This window comes from Cyrtonyx montezumae, unplaced genomic scaffold, assembly GCF_038088225.1.
Source record: "Cyrtonyx montezumae isolate F1298 unplaced genomic scaffold, pur_monq_1.0 scaffold_3, whole genome shotgun sequence".
NCBI lineage: Eukaryota > Metazoa > Chordata > Aves > Galliformes > Odontophoridae > Cyrtonyx > Cyrtonyx montezumae.
Genome location: NW_027072034.1, coordinates 83,392,254 through 83,408,572, shown reverse-complemented (window position 1 = coordinate 83,408,572; position 16,319 = coordinate 83,392,254). Strand labels below are relative to the sequence as shown.

At 45.4% G+C, this 16,319-nt stretch overlaps 1 protein-coding gene across 1 annotated transcript in view; it reads left to right on the top strand.

Annotated features, from left to right (window-relative positions):
* CASQ2 (calsequestrin 2) overlaps positions 1-16,319 on the top strand; it is a 28,756-nt gene that overhangs the window by 9,093 nt on the left and 3,344 nt on the right. The window contains exons 2-10 of the mRNA XM_065742126.1: positions 3,817-3,901; positions 4,804-4,904; positions 6,322-6,433; positions 6,890-6,963; positions 8,036-8,166; positions 12,542-12,587; positions 14,815-14,869; positions 15,745-15,845; positions 16,178-16,252. Coding sequence (XP_065598198.1) covers positions 3,817-3,901; positions 4,804-4,904; positions 6,322-6,433; positions 6,890-6,963; positions 8,036-8,166; positions 12,542-12,587; positions 14,815-14,869; positions 15,745-15,845; positions 16,178-16,252 — 780 coding nt within the window. The remainder of the gene's footprint in view (positions 1-3,816; positions 3,902-4,803; positions 4,905-6,321; positions 6,434-6,889; positions 6,964-8,035; positions 8,167-12,541; positions 12,588-14,814; positions 14,870-15,744; positions 15,846-16,177; positions 16,253-16,319) is intronic.

Here is a 16,319-nt window from a genome sequence, read left to right as displayed (position 1 = left end):
GACACAACTTGTGACTCCATGGCTAGAAAGAGCGCAATGCAGAGGCTTCATGCTTATGAGATAAAGGCTGCAAAATGTGCATGAGATACAAGCTTACAAGCCCCTGCTGTCTATGCTTGTGATCTAAGCCCTGCCTACCCTGAACCTCCTCGTGTACTACAGGGACTGCATGACCAGCTAAGCCCAGTTCTTCCGGGGCACTTTCTCCCTGCCATCTCCCTGTGCAGCTGTTGAAGCTAAATTACTTGCTATAGAGGCTGACACAAAGGCAGAGGCTCTGGCTGGACAAGACTTCAAGTAATATGAATTTAAAGGGAGAAGGAGAAGTAGGAGCTGTGTTCTTAAGTTACAGCTGCCTCTGTCCCGAGGTTCTGAGCCAAAAGGATTGTCAAGATCAGAAACATTATCTGCATTCAAATCCCACTAGCATTATGGAATCAGAAAATACTGTAAGGGGATATACAGATGCTTTATACTGTAATGAGCTGGGGGCAACCAGCCAAGCTGCATGCCTCTGGCATCCTCTGTATTTTGCTGCCCGGTGGGGTTCAAATGTTGATATGGGAGTGCATGCACACCTGGGCACTGCTCAGACCCACCTGCCCCACTGGGAAGCAGCAAGCAGGAGCAATGTCCAGCCCCACAGAGCTGGCACTTGAAAATGTGACTATAGGCACAGGCAGCCTGCAAAGGTCTCCTGCCCTCCAGCAATGCCGCAGTGGAAAGAGTCGTACTGAGTCTCATGTTGCAGAAATATTTCCCCAGTGCAGGACTGAAGAGCCCTGTGGATTGGCTCATTCACTCATCATCTCATTATGCTGAAAGTTCTGACAAAAGAGAAAGGCTGCCAGCAGAGTTCTCAGTTCCCACATGTGCACACTCTCTTCTGCACATGCACTGTCTATACACACTCTCATCTATCCACATTCATCTTCTCTTGAGGTGAGCCCCTTCAGAAAGGTGTCTTCAAACATGCCTGTAGGAGAAACTGTGCAGTCTCCCTCCTGGAGGTCTCCAGAAGTCACCTGGTTGTGGGCCTGACACCCTGCTCTGAGTGTTCCTGCTGAGCTGTGGTTGGAGCTGATGGACTCAGAGGGCCCTGCCAACCTCAGCCATGGTGTGATTCTATTTTTTTTTTGCCTCCAAAGCCTTAATGAAGTACACATCCCCACTGCCTTACACAAAGAAGCTTCTATCTCATCACTAATTTTCTAGACACACATTTTCCAGCAAGCTCCCATGCTCACACACTGACCAACTCACCCCTGAAGAGCTATCTTGCATACACTGCATGTTCACATATGCTGCTCCTGATCTAAGCCTCCACTTTTACAAATATCTCTCACTCCTGCTCGTGCCCAAGCACTCGTCTGCAGCAGGTGTCACAGCCTCACATGATGAAGGCACATAGCTGAGCTTCTTCAAACACCCCCGAGAAACTCTAACCACCTCCCGCACACAGTCGTCAAGAGCTATTGGGCTCAAACTGCCTGGGATATGCCTGGCACATGACTAACATATGTAAGTAGCCAGTAAAGTTGGAGCTAGATCAAGTGTATTTACATGACTGGACAGCCTTCTTCCCTTGGGCCTTCTGTGTTTTACCTCCTGTCACAGCACAGCCAGAGCCTTGAGGAACCTCTCGCTGCTCTACACGACCGCTACAGTGCAGGGAGTCACTAACATTCCCTAAAGCTACTGATCCCACAGAGTCCATCCCTTTTCCCAGTAAAGGCACAGGCAAATCCAAACAAGAGGTGCCCATCTCTTGCTGCAGTACTGGATATAAGCTGCTCTAATGAGGCCCAGGTGATGGGACAACAGGCTGATCAGATCTCTGCTCCACCCTACTCAGGATGCAAGATCCCTGACCTGCAGCCTCTCTTTTGTTTCAAATTATTGATAGAGTGTGAGAGAAGAGTGGCAAAAGCAACACGATTCCTCTATAACATGGAGCATCACCTAAAGGCAGCAGGCCAGATAGTTGCAGGGGGTTAAGGCAGCAGTAATTGGGTGCTCCTGTTCCTTGATGAAATTGTGAAGGGCATATCTGGGTATGCACTGCTGTAGGGGCCATCCTTTGGAAAAAGAAGCTGAGATGCTGTGATGGTGGAGAATGTCTTTCTTGGGGGGACTTTGGGACATGCAGTTGGTGGCAGGGAGAAGATAACCACGTCCCTCAAATGAATGTCACCACCCTTAGCCTGAGTAAAGTCCCTGAGCCCAGACTTTCAGGGTGCACACCATTTTCCCCCAGGATTTTGAGACTTTTCCTCTGCGATCCCTGCAATTGCCGGCCAGCTGCAGGTGGGGGTTATTTATAGCGGGGAGCTGAGGGGACGCATGGCCACGGACACAGTGGCGCTGGGTGACATTCAAACCGGCTTTGAGGCTGAGGGGGTGCTGAAATGGGCCCTGGAGGAGGGCACTGCCATAAATCAGCCCGCCATCTCTCTGGCTGCAACCTTCCCGCTGCTCCCTCCAGTGAGTGGAAGTGACCGTGCCCTAATAGGGACATCTCAGAGGCCTCCAACTCTTATTCCCTATCCCTAAATACAGCGGGCTTTTGTGAATGGGAATGGGGCAGCAGCTGAAGTGATGCATGCTCCCTGTGGCAGGAGATGCTGGGGACAGCAAAGAGGCTGTCAGCATCAGAGGCATCCATGGAGCAGGGGAAGAGGGAGGAGGAGGGGGTGTTACAGCTGCTCAGGGGTCTTGAGATGGTGTTACCACTCCGGAGGGTGCCTGTGGATGAGGACACTGTCTGCCTGCTTCCCAGGGCCACCACATGTCCAAGGCGCCCGGGTGGAATTCACAGGGTCCCCACCGCAGGGCACTTGCAGTGCGTCTCTCCTTTCCACAGATATCTATTTTCACAAATCAGGCAGGAACTTGATATCATCAAGAGGCCCCTTCATCAAAAATGGTGGGGATGGGGCAGCAGTTTCCAAAGCTGCAAGGTGACGAACATGAGCATGGCTGGGATTAGCCCTGTTTCCTGAGGAAACAGTGCAGAAGAGAGGACCCAGAGCTGGGGAGCTGGCTGAAGCCAGGACGGGAGATGGGACTTGAGGCATTTCACAGAAGAAGAGATTGATTTGGTGTTAGCTTGATCACGTTGTCTTATTGCTGCACTGTTACCATCTGACTCACCCACAGCTCAACATAAACTGAGCATTAAACTGGATTTGGATTTCCGTCCAGCGTGACAGCAAGACAAGCAATAAAGGATTAATACAGGGAGAGCCCAGGACAGAAAGGAGACATGGTAATGGCCAGGTGCATCTAGTGGTGTAGCACTGCTTTTTTTTACAAGGCTAGGGAGCTTTTGTACTCCGTTGTATGTAAGCAGTGATGCTTTTGCTACGCTCTGTTTTCCAGCCACTGCTGCCTGGCACTAAGCATTCCCAGAATTAAAACATCTGCAGTACCTACGTATCACAGTAGGGAGGAAGAAGGAGAAGGAGAGAGCTTTTGTTCTGCCAGCAGACGCAAGTTTTTCTCCCAGCTCTTCCCACTACTTCTGTGTCACCTATGTGGCTGAGGACTCTCTCCTGATGCCCAAGTGTCAAAGCGCAGTTGGCAGCACATGGTATCACCAGCAAACCCAGCGCCGTGACACAGTGGGAAGAAATCCAACCCTCATGACCTCCAGACAGCCTTATCTCATCAAAGAGGCAGCATGTGATGTGTGCCACCCATCAGTGCTGCCTGGGAGCAAAATATGGGTCATTTGTGCCTACTGTGCCATCCTGACAGGGCACAATGCTCTCCAGCATTCTTGCTGCTCATACTGGGCTCTGTTTCTCCCCACAGCTGGCAGCTCAGGTCCTGGAGCCCAGGAGCATCGGCTTTGGGATGGTGGATTCCAAGAAGGATGCCAAACTTGCCAAAAAGCTAGGTAAGTCCCATGTTTGCTATCTCCAGAACAGCTTGGATGCCATAGTGTGAAAACTCCATGTTTTTTCCTGCACAGAGACAGCTCTGGTACAGTGATGCAGTGCCAACATCTACAGAGGCATCATGTGTCCCCAAATTCCACTTGTTCCCTGGAAGGGTGACCTCCAACCACTAATAGGAACTGCAGTCTAGCAATGGCAACCAGGTGCCATCCCTTCCTAAGTTGCTCTCCAGATACAAGAGAAACCCTCCACCCTTCTGTTTCCATCCCTAGACACAGCTGCCCTCCAGTAGCTGGCAATTTTTTCATATTTCATCCCACAAAGAATATGGAAATTCTATGGCATGCAAATAAAATGGTACATAAATACCACATTAGGCTTAAGGCCAGAGACTTATTATGCCTTGTACACTGGACTGTAATTTTCCTTCCTAAATTAGAAGCTAAGTGTGACGGTGTATGTGAAAATAAAGCAGAGAGCTTATGCTTCTCCAGGAGGCAATACACTACCCTGCCATCACACACTGCAGGGCTCCAGGCTCCTCATCTTGAAGCCTTCACCAAGATGCTGTGAAATCCACTCCTCAGCTCAGTCATGTCATGCCAGCCTGCCTTCTTCACCACCTCCAACAAATGATTCTAACTTTTCTCAAAGCAAGCAAAGCATCCAAGGGTTTAAAATATTTGCTGTGGCTTTTTGGTCATTTTTTACTTTCACAGGGTTGAGTCTCCTCTAGGCTCAGAAGGCCATTGGAATTATTTCTAACTGGACCAATCAAGTCAACAGGCAACTGCATTTTCCCAGGAGGTGTTGCTAGAATAACCAGCAAGATGCTCCAATGTGAAAAGAGTGATGCTTTTAGTGAATGTTGGCCACATTGTTTCCTGTCTTGTTCTTTCAGGCTTAGTTGAAGAGGGAAGTCTCTATGTCTTTAAGGAGGAGCGACTGATTGAATTTGATGGGGAACTGGCCACAGACGTCTTGGTGGAATTCCTCTTGGATGTAAGCACAGATAAGTTCAGATAAAGACTCTCAGAGAAGATTTTGCAAACACTCACTTTGCAAAAAATCATAGGTTATCTCTACTTGAAACTCCATCCCTGTTTGCTGCACACCAGCATGCAAATGATGCTGTTTTCCAGCTTCCCAAATATTTGACTGACCACGAGTTCCCAGAAAAAACAGAACCTTTATATGCCACCAACCACTTATATCTTAAAGATGTTTTCCTCTCTTTCCTGTTTATGAAGCATTTGGTTGCTCAACCAGGGAGCAAGCAATAACCCCACATAAATCCCAGCTAAAGCAGGGCTTTTTTGGCAGCTTGATAGCAATGGAGGCCCCATTTATGTAGCTTAAACTCCAACAACACAATAGCAGGAGGGAGATGCACTCAGAGGAGCATCACTGGTAAGGGGTGCAGCATAAAGCACCTCATGAGGCTCCATTTGCTGTGCTTTGTGGTGCACCACTGATAAATTAAGTTCTGCAAAGAAAGGTGGAGAGTAAGAATTTCTGTTTGTATGTTCTCCACTCAAGGAAAAACACCTAGAAAAGCAGGGAAATACAAGCAAACACATCAGTGGTGCCTGGGCAGTCTGATCTCAAAGGAAAACAAACCCAGTGTTCCTCTGCTCCTCTATAGGCTATGCAGTGGCATGCCTGCATTTGTTTTCCTAGTGAGCCCACACCCAATTTACACCAGTATTGCTTGACACAACAAAATGTAACCAAATAAATAAATAAATCAGACCGAATCCTTCCAACAGCATTTTTGGTTAAGAAGAAAAGTTTGGACTAAAACCAGGATAAAGCAACAGATTAGTCTTCCAAGTTCTTCGTCAAAACTGTGATGTGTCTGGGGCCAAAGGACAGATTTAACCAACCATGCACGTGTGAATTCAGCAAGGAAACTTTACTTCTAGACTTCCCACTGCTCCAAAACGTTTTTTACTCACTCTCTGGTACATTTTTTAAAATACTTTTCCATAAGCAAGTTCTTTATAATGGTATCTTCTAGTAAATTACACTTGAAAACAAGTATATCCCTCATTCACAGAACATAGTCCTCACATTGCAGTCCTTTCAAGCATTCTACCATCTTCACAGCCTCTCCAAAGCCAGCTGCAATTACTACACTTTATCTCCCATCACAGCATCCATTTGGGTCACCCAGACCTCTCTCAGCTTCCCTCTGAATGCTTCAGCCTGTGCAGTGAACCTATTAAGTGCTCCCTCTGAAGGTGACCTATGTCTCTCAGTTATTTCCTCAAAGAGAGGCAGAAAGCACCAAACAGGGTTTCCAGCAGCAGAGAAATTGGGTGACCTCTTTCTCCCCACTTAAGCAGCTAGTGACAGTCTGGCAGTCACAGGTTGGTGCTGCAAATCGTTGTGTTATCAAATGCATTTGTCATGGCAGCTGCTAGAAGACCCTGTGGAGGTCATAAACAGCAAGCTGGAGCTTCAAGCCTTTGACCAAATTGATGATGAAATCAAGCTCATCGGCTACTTCAAAGGAGAAGACTCTGAACGTAAGATGAATATGTTCCCTGTGGGGCTTGAAGACTTGATGGGGGTGCTGGGGGGTTATATGTTCCCGCTTATTAACATTAAGGAGACAAACATTTGCAGTGCATTACTCACTGGAGGATGAGGTAGGGTTGCAAGTGAGCTCCTGCTGTTACTGTGCATAAGCCCGTTCCTACACCGACAGCAGTCACCCTTAGACTTGCTTCACAGGGCTGCTGATTTTAGCCCCTGCTTAATGTAGCATGTTGGGATCTGTAGTGGGGGTGCACAAAGTGTATTCCATTCATTCAAATGAAATGGTTCTTGATGTAAATCCTGAAGATGCATAAGGAACAGTACTCTCATCTACTGTATTTTGTAATAATTTATATTTGCTCATCCCTGTTGCTTTCTGCACTGATCAGAATGAAACCAGCTGTCTATGAGATCTTTCCTTCATTCTCCTTTTCTCCGTGCAGATTACAAGGCATTTGAGGAGGCTGCTGAACACTTCCAGCCATACATCAAATTCTTTGCCACATTCGACAAAGGGGTAAGCATCCACGGACCTCCCTGTGGGAGATCACAGACTCCTTTCTGCACAGCTTAAAGCCTTTCCACTGCAAAGGTGTAGGCTTTGAAGTAAGAAGTTGAGAGCAGGCCTTCCCTAAAACTATCAGTGTGAGGGTTAGAGTGGCCCTGAGCACCCTATTCCGGGTAACACTTTGTGCAAAGGGGTTGAACCAGATCACTTTCAGAGGCCCCTTCTAACTCAATCATGCTGTAATTCTGTGAACTACATAACTCATCCAGTCATCAGTGCTCCCACCTTCCTCCATCACCTGGCCCACCTAGACCATGAGCTATATCACTTGCACCTTCACACTGGGTATGTCACTGCAAATATAGATCAAGGCTGGTGTGCAAAAGTGAAGACTGGGTGTCTTTTGTTCTGTTGTAGCTCATTTCCTCCTTAGCTATTTGAGGCTGTCACATCTCAAATGGACAAGTAGGTGTACTCCAGGTTCAGGCTCCTCATGTGCAACACCTGGACAGAAATGAACTATTCTGGAATAAATGAGAGTTCCCCAAATAGGGGTCATTAAGACATATGGGTCATCAGGGGCATACTGTGCAAGAAGACACCGTGTTTATCACAAAGCCTTGCTCTGTCTTTAATTTCCAAATCCACCATGTACACAGCATTTTCCAGAAGCTCAGGATGTTCCTAGATTTAGTATCTGGATCTACGTGTTCATTTTGAGCATTCCTGTAACTTTTAGTATTTGTGTCTGCTTTTGTATCAGCTCTGTTCCAAGATAAAAGGCCATTTTTGCAGTGTGGAGTCAGATTTGGATCTGGGTTTGGGAACCAGCTCTATTAGGCTTGCAGAGGACTCTAGTCTTGCTCTGCCACAGTGTTTGACACTGGGAACATAGAAAGCATCAGTGCTTTTTTTTTCTTTTTAAATAAGGAAAGATTCATTCATATTTTGCTGACCACACTAAGAGTGCACTATGGGGGGAGAGAAAATCACTTGGCCTCAACTCTTCCACCAGCTGAGGCTCTGGATGCTCAGAAGGCACCTCAGGCTCACTCACTTGTGACCATTTGCACTGTCACAGGTTGCCAAGAAACTGGGTCTGAAGATGAATGAGGTGGACTTCTATGAACCATTCATGGATGAGCCTGTTCACATCCCTGATAAGCCTTACACAGAAGAGGAGCTGGTTGAATTTGTGAAGGAGCACAAAAGGTATGTAGTACACAGGATGCTCCTGGCCATAGTAAGAGGGCAAAGGTGACCTTCTTTGTGGGTTGCCTCTCCAGGGCAGCCCCTCTCAGTAAAAATGAGGATGACTACCACATATTGACTGCTCATTGACCCATTCTTGAGATTTCAGTGAACCATTCCACTCCCTTATCCCACACAAAGGGTTAAAAATGTAGGTTGCTCTGGAAGTAATACCTCCTATTTGTTTTCCATGGAAAATATGACAGATGCAAAGAGGACAATAATGCTGTCTGACAGAGCAAATTCTCAGCCATGCTGCACTGTTTTTCAACATAATTGCCACCATTAGCTGTGCATTTTCACCAGTGGTGAACAAGAGCCTGCACACCGTTCTCACTGAAATCTGTGCTAGTGGAGGTGACCCACTGTTTCACAGCTGCTATGATGGTATTGCTGCCCATGCAGTCTATCTTTCATTGGCCCAAAAAGATGGAAGTCAGAAGGTACCAAATTTGGACTATACAGTAGGTATGGTAGAACAGTCCAGCCAAGACTGGCAATCTGCTCCACAGTTTTCAGACTTGTATATGACCTGGCATTATTGTGTTGCAAAAAAAAAGGCTTTATTCTTCTCTAGCCTGAATCTGAAATTTCGAGCCTTCAGCTTAGTCAGTGTCATAATGTAGTGGTCTGAGTTGATGGTCTGTCTGTGTTCTCAGAAATTCAGCAGGATCTCCTTTTGTCTCTTCCAAAAGACAGTACACATTACTTTATACACTGAGAACTGTATCTTGAATTTTATTTTGATGGAGGATTCACATGTTGCCCCTCCATGGACTGCCACTTTGATTCTGGCTTATTGTGGTGACACCACATCTTGCCACTGGCAAAGATGTAATCCAGGAAATAGTCATCTTAAGCCTCGTATTGTTTCAGTAGATCCTGTCAAACTTGCATACAGTGTATTTTCTGATCCTGTGTGGGAATTTGTAGGCCCCATCTGACACAAACTGTGATATTCCAGTGTTGCTACCATCTTTTCTAATGTTTAGTTGTCTAATATTCAGCTTCATACATAGTTCCGTAGTTGTAATCTGCTGATTCACGTGGATGAACTGATTAAGACACTCTACATTTTGTGGTGTGACAGCTGTACATGGCCATCTGAAACACGGATTGTCTTTCACATCACCATTGCTGCTGATGAAACACTCTACCTACTGTCTCACTGTGCTGACGTCCTGTTTGGTCTCCACAAATGTTCTGCAAGTGCCAGTGAATGTCACTGAGTGACATATTTTCTGCATGGAGGAATTAAATGACACACTTTTTGCTTCATATGCTATTCCATATCAGACCTCATTCTGTCAGACTGCCCCTCTGCTGCTACCTGTCACATGGCAACAACATGTTACAGAATATAGGCAGAAAGATTCAACATCTACTGCCGTAAAACCAACATCTGCCTCTGATATCATGGGCCAAAATAACAAAATAGGAGGCATTACTTTCAGAGCAGCCTTTGTGTAAGGGCACAGCTACCTATGAGGACTGTTCTGTCCTGAGCTATCTCTGAGCTGATGTGGTCTCAATTATAGCAATTTTGGATGCCATAATGTAGGAAGGACATAAAATTGTTACAGAGCAACTGAAGGAGGGCTACAAAGATGGGGAAGGGTCTGGAGGGCAGAGTGTTTGAAAAGAAGCTGAGGTCAAGTGTTTTGTTTGGCCCAGAGTAGAGGAGGCTGGGGGGGAGTCCTCATGGTGGCTGCAGTGCTGAGCTCTGCTCACTGTCCCTGGAGGTGTTCAAAAAATGTTTAGATGTGGTACAAAGGGGTGTGATTTACTGTGCAATATAGAATCACAGAATCATAGAACCACCAATATATACCCACTAAATCACATCCCTTAATCTTAGGTACATAACTCCATCATAGGAGATCAGGTTAATTAATATCGGTGATAGGTGGACGGTTGGACTAGATGGAGATCTTTTCCAACCTTGGTGATTCTATGATTCTATGAGTGTTATGAAATCACTCTTGGACACAGGGTTTCAATTCTGGGAGGTTCTGTGTGGAGCCAGGAGCTGGATTCTATGATCTTAGCGGGTCCCTTTCAACAGAGGATATTCTATAATTCTATTACTTTTGCATCCTTAAGAATAAATACAGCACATGAGCATCACACAGGCTCTCCAATGTTCATGAAAACTGCATTTCCCAACAGACATCTAAAGGAGCTGAAAAAGACTGAAGAAAAGCAGGGCCATTGATGCTGCTAGGGCACCACAAACAGGGAGATTTGTGTTCGCACATACACAGGGTTTAGAGACTGGGGATGCTGAATGCGAGGCTTGCAAACAGATCTCTGCTTTTTCTGAATTATGAAGGGGTCCTCTATCTTCCATATACTCACAGGTCACTCTGCTGACCTCCTGGACTTCCTTCCCATCTTCTCTCTCAAGCTCTTTCTGTCAAGTAGAGGCATCAAAAAGATGATTGAAAACAGTCAGCTAAATACTATAGCTTAATGAGACAAGCTCTCTATATCAGCACAAAATTGCAGTGGAAACAAGTGAGCGCACTCAAAGATTCTTCTCACTGAATTTCCTTTCTCTAAGAGCTACCCTCAGATGCTAGGCAAAGCATCTGAAAAGCTAGGTACAAGATATGCATTCATCCAACATTAACTCCAGTTTCGGTCAAACCGCAGTGAGGACCTTTGCTAGGTCAGGAACTGGAGCCCTGCCCTTGTGCTTAGTGGTTGTTTCTTTAAATTCTGTAGTTATTTTTCACCTCATTTCTATTTTGCTGCATGAAGTATCCAAATGTAAGGAGTTCCAAAGCTGAATTATGTGTTGCATCAAATGAGTATTCCTCTTTGTTCATTTTGTACCAGCTGCCTAATAATTTGACTGTGTGCCTACTAGCTTCCGTGCTCTGAGAAGCAGTGACTAGCCATACCCTGCTTCAATTCTTGTGAATTATAAACATTCACATCTTTTTCACGCTCCTTACCAAATCCCTCTTCAGTCACTTATTTTTCAAGATGCATTTTCAGTGAGGGGGATGCGCAATGGAGTTGTCTGTTGCTATGATGATACAATATTTTTTTTGCTCTTTAGCTATTTCCCATCCTTTTGGAACCTTTTTGGTTTTTTATTTGTTTGTTTGTTTTGGAGCTGCTGCTTTCTCAGTTTATGACACTTGGGCCCCTTCCCTGGGAGGCAATAATTAATGATAACTCATTTAGAGCCCATTGTTGCACCTGTATAATCAGGGCTGCTTTTCTGCAAATGTGTTATTTCCTATATGTCTATCCATCATGAAGACACTCAAGTCTCTGGAGACACCTCTGTAACTCCTCACTGTCAGGCCTGGTGTGGACAATCTGAATAATTGGATATGATAAGCAAATGCTGTTATCTTCCAATTTCTCAGCTTTTTCAGATTATGTAAGAATATGTTATGCATATGATCCTGCCAAAGCATATGCTGTGAATATTAATTGGCTCCTCAAAGCCCTCAGAAACCTTTAAAAACCTGAACATCCATTCCCCATTTCCTCTGCTCTCTGGCAGAGAGGCAAACAGGAGCAACAGGCCCCCTCATTCTGGTGATGTGCTGCTGATTTCTCCAAAAACTTTACCAATTTCTCCAAAAACCTAATTGACCATCTCTTTTTGCAGCAGCTTGCAGAGCTTCTCTACTGTGAAGAGCCGCTCTGCTTGGAACACTGATGCCACAGTCAGCAGAGATGCAAAGAGTCCCCTGTGCTTATCTGCCACAGCCTTGTGTCCCTTTGGTGTTCACCCCTCAGCCAGCCAGACCCTCTGACAAGCTTTCTGCTGCAGACGTGTCTGAAAACACTTACTATTCTTTTTTTTTCTCCACCCTTTGTGAACTACTTCTCAAAAACAAAAGTCCAATAACACCACCAGGCTTTGGCTGATATACATTTTCTTCCCACTGGTTATGATGATCTTTTTTTTCTTGCCACAGGTTTTTCTTTGCTTTAACAGAATCTGGGGGATGTTTGTGTTGGAATTAAGCTGGGATAAAACTGCTAGAAGAGAACAGAATCCCATAGGAAAACACAAGTATGAATGGTCCAGGAACAGCACAGTGCTAGCACAGAATGGTGTCTCATCTTCCCAGGCACATGGAGTGGCTACAGCAACTCCAGTGAAGCCAAGGGCAGAGTTTTATCACCACACATGAAAGTAGAAGATGACCTACCCTGCCCTGGATTTGGATTCAAAATGTGATGGTTTTCAGTGCTTGAACTGGGACACCAATCAATTGTGGCACAGTGCGCTTGTCCATGACAGTGGCAGTGTTGCATGTGATGGTGCTGGATATATTCTCAAAGAACCTTTCTGTCTTCTTTTCAGAGCCACCCTGCGGAAGCTGCGCCCAGAAGACATGTTTGAGACATGGGTAAGTATGTATGAGGCAGAAGTGTCTTCTGCTAGCTTCCAACCAGAAACAAACCCACTCTGGCTACCAAACTGTTGCTCCTAATCCTCTGTCTAGGTGAAAAAAGCCACGCTTTCCTAGAAGCATAAAGAGTTAATCCCCAAGAAATGGTTATTCCCTTCCAAAAGTAGAAGTTTATCTGTTGTTGGGAATCTTTGTACCGACAATGGTACATGCAGAGCAATCTTGGCAAGGATCATCTAATGAATATCCATTAGATGGGGGAGTCACAGAGACTGTACCGAATGAATGACTCATGGAAATTGTATTGGAGCAATTGTACAATTCAAAATGCAAGCAAGGGCAGGCAGTTCAGCTGATTATATAGATTATGGAGAAAATCGTGAGTTGATTGCTCTTCTTGTGGTGTAAGCAAGCTGCAAGTCAGCAATTATGGAGAACTAACCAGCAGTTTGGAGCAGAACACGCACACAGAGCTCTCCTGGTCTATAAATGTGGGGAAGGGGGAAAGGGTGAAAAATAAAGACAAAAAGTGTATTGCAAATTATTCCCTCACTGTGGGTGAATAAGATGTTAGCAGCCATTTAGGGAAATTTAAGTGGCAGCTGAATGCTGGAAAACAAAGCTGAACAGGTGCTTGTAGAAGTTACAGAAGATGGAATCATTCCTCCAAAAATTTCAGCACAGCATTTTTATCAGCATTCACTATATAACATGACATGCTGTGTGACTCAGAAGCACCAAAAACCTTTGGAATCTTTAATACAACAAGGAAAGAGGTAATAAATTGTACAGAGAGTTATGAGCCCCTTAAGCACCGTAGGTTTTCATTTTGTTTTGAAATACAGACTCTGTGTAAAATATGGTTTGCTAGATCCACTAAGTCTCTCAAAGTTATTTTCTTAGGCTTAAGTAGGACCCAGATTTCACAGGCAATGATTTTAGTTTTATACTCTGAAATAACCTCTAGAGAAGTGTGAATAGTCAATTGGTGCTTAAAAAACAGCCTGGAAAAACAGAACGTTTCTCTTCTCCAAGACTTGCATCTATACCACAGCAGGATGGATTCAGGTCTCACTGCAAGTTCAGAATATCACTGGTGGCTTCATTGGTGTTACTCCAGTATAGTTTACTTCACGGGATGTCAGAATATATATGTATTTATATTGGTGTGTATATATATATATATGTATATATTCTGTTCATATGTATTTGTATTTTCCAGTCTGACAATGCTGCTGGTAAATATGGAGAAAAAGGGTTACTGTAGATTTTGCCAGCTGTAAGTGATCTGAATCCCAGAGAAAATCTGCCCAGAATATCCCTGTGAAAACATACTCCCCAAAGACGTCACTGGTGGCCCTACACTTGCTACTGTTTTTAAAGTTGTTTGCTACTTAATCTTTCACGTTTTTTTTCCTTTCAGTTTTTGATGGTGGCTTTGTCACCTCTGGGCTCAGAATGGAAAAGAAATTAGCATTTAGATAGGAATTTCTTCCCGCATTAAAACAAATTGAAATCAAAACCAGGACCAGCAGTGGGTGAGGAATGTGAAGCTGTTCCGTGGGATATGACATTCATAGCAGGCGGATGATGAACCAGCTGGCGGATCAATTGGCCTTTGCCAATATCACTATCCATTGCTCACACATCTCACGGAGAGAAGCAGCCCACCAGGCTGTCATTTCTATCTTCCATTCATTTGTATCTCACGCTGAGCCTCCTACTCAATGCCCCTCACTGTTCACAAAGACTTTTGTCTAGAGCATAGACCCTTCACCTCCCAAAGGATGCCCAAGTAATCCCTGTAACCTCCCACAGTGTGAGGAAAGCTCCTTTACTGGACTCAAAGGGTCGTACTTTAGTGCTGAGTGGTGAATTTAGGTGACCTGGAGCATGGTAGGTGAACCCAAATTCCCATGCTAGATAGTTCTCAACCTTCTCAGCAAACAAGATTTTGCCCCACACTATCATAGAAGCTCTATAACCTTTGTGATTAGAGTGCCCACCTCATTTTTAGCCTGAGTATTTCAGCAATGCTGGTTCCTGCTACCTCCACAACTCAGTCTTACTTCAGCTTCCATTTCTGGTGTCTTGGTAGTGCCTCAGCTAATCTCCTCTTGGAAACTGCTGCATTTTCAAAGGTATCCCAGCACTCCTCATCTCCAGCAACCACCCAGACTGTCCTCTCTCTCTGGCCAATCAAAAACTGTTTCACTATTTGCAGGAGGATGACATGGAAGGAATCCATATTGTGGCCTTTGCTGAAGAGGACGACCCAGGTAGGAGACCGTCTTCTTCTCTGCATGACTCTTCATCCTTCAAGAAGGTGTAGGTCCCCTCCTCACTCCCCAGAATTGCCCCTTCTCATCCCCTCCTTCCTATCTGCTTTGTTGCAACCCCCCCTTGATCCTCAGCACTGGGGTTTTCATTCTTGCTAACACAAGCCCCTGCGACCACCCTCACTCTTCTCTGCCAGTGGTCTCAAAGCTCTGCCTTGGACAGACCATCCTACACAGGCTGGACTTAAGCACATGCCTGGCTGGAAAAACAGGTGTTATCTCTACCCCAGTTTGGCACCTGGAAGTAATCCATCACCTCCCAGGCTTTGCCACAGCTGTCACCAAAGCTGTGCCTAGCACAGACCTCTGGTTTAATTGGTGTGGCAGGTCGTATGTTCTCCCATAGCCAGCAAGAAAGCTGGGGCTTGGGCACAAAGATTTGTCACTAATTCCGAATCTGCCTTGTGTGAATTGAGAATGTACTGAGGGCTTGTTCTGTCACATGCATGCGGGAAAACCGTGGGCACAGCTTCCTGAAAAGCCAGGGAATCAGTGATTCTCAATGCCATCAGCATGATGAAAAGCTTTGGCCTCTTAAGGGCTGGTCTCCTCCCTCGCGACAAGAAAACAGTTACATTGTTCCCCACCATGGAGGGATTATAAGGATTAATTCATGTGTAACTAATTTCAATACCAGGAGAGGATGGTCCAAATTAAAAGCCTTATTATCAGAAGAAAGAGCGGGGAGACAGCATTTTAATGAGAATTATAAACAACTCCTGTGTTCATACGGGGTGAAGGAAGTCAGAAACCCCGCAAGCCAAAGTGGCTGGGGTTTGCAGGAGAGGGCTGTAGAGGTTCCTCTGTCGTTTCAGACGGCTTTGAGTTCCTGGAAATCCTGAAGCAGGTTGCCAGGGACAACACTGATAATCCTGACCTGAGCATTGTGTGGATTGACCCCGACGACTTTCCTCTGGTGAGTGGCAGGGGCTGGTTTCCTTCCTTGGATGGGGTGTGGATGTGGGTGCAGAGTGCAGGAATAACCTGGGTGTGTGCACAGGATGCAAAGGAAGGGGCACTGCACTGTGGGCTGTCACTAGGAGCTGTTCACTTGAGTGATGTTTCAGCAGCATCCCCAGAGACATCACTTCTCTTTGCCATGGGCATTGGCCAAGCTTGCATTGAGTTTCTCTTCCATTTCTTCACATTCTACCATGCATGTTACTCTTCTCACCACCCTTTCAGCTGAATTTATGCAAAGGAATATTACAAAGATCCTTGTTTGAGTTTTGCTTCTTGTTTCTGCAGCTCATCACTTACTGGGAGAAGACCTTCAAGATTGACCTGTTCAGACCACAGATTGGGATTGTGAATGTCACAGATGTGAGTAGCATGCATCTGAAAATCCAATGATCCCATGATTATAATGCTTGAAATGATGGGAGCTAAA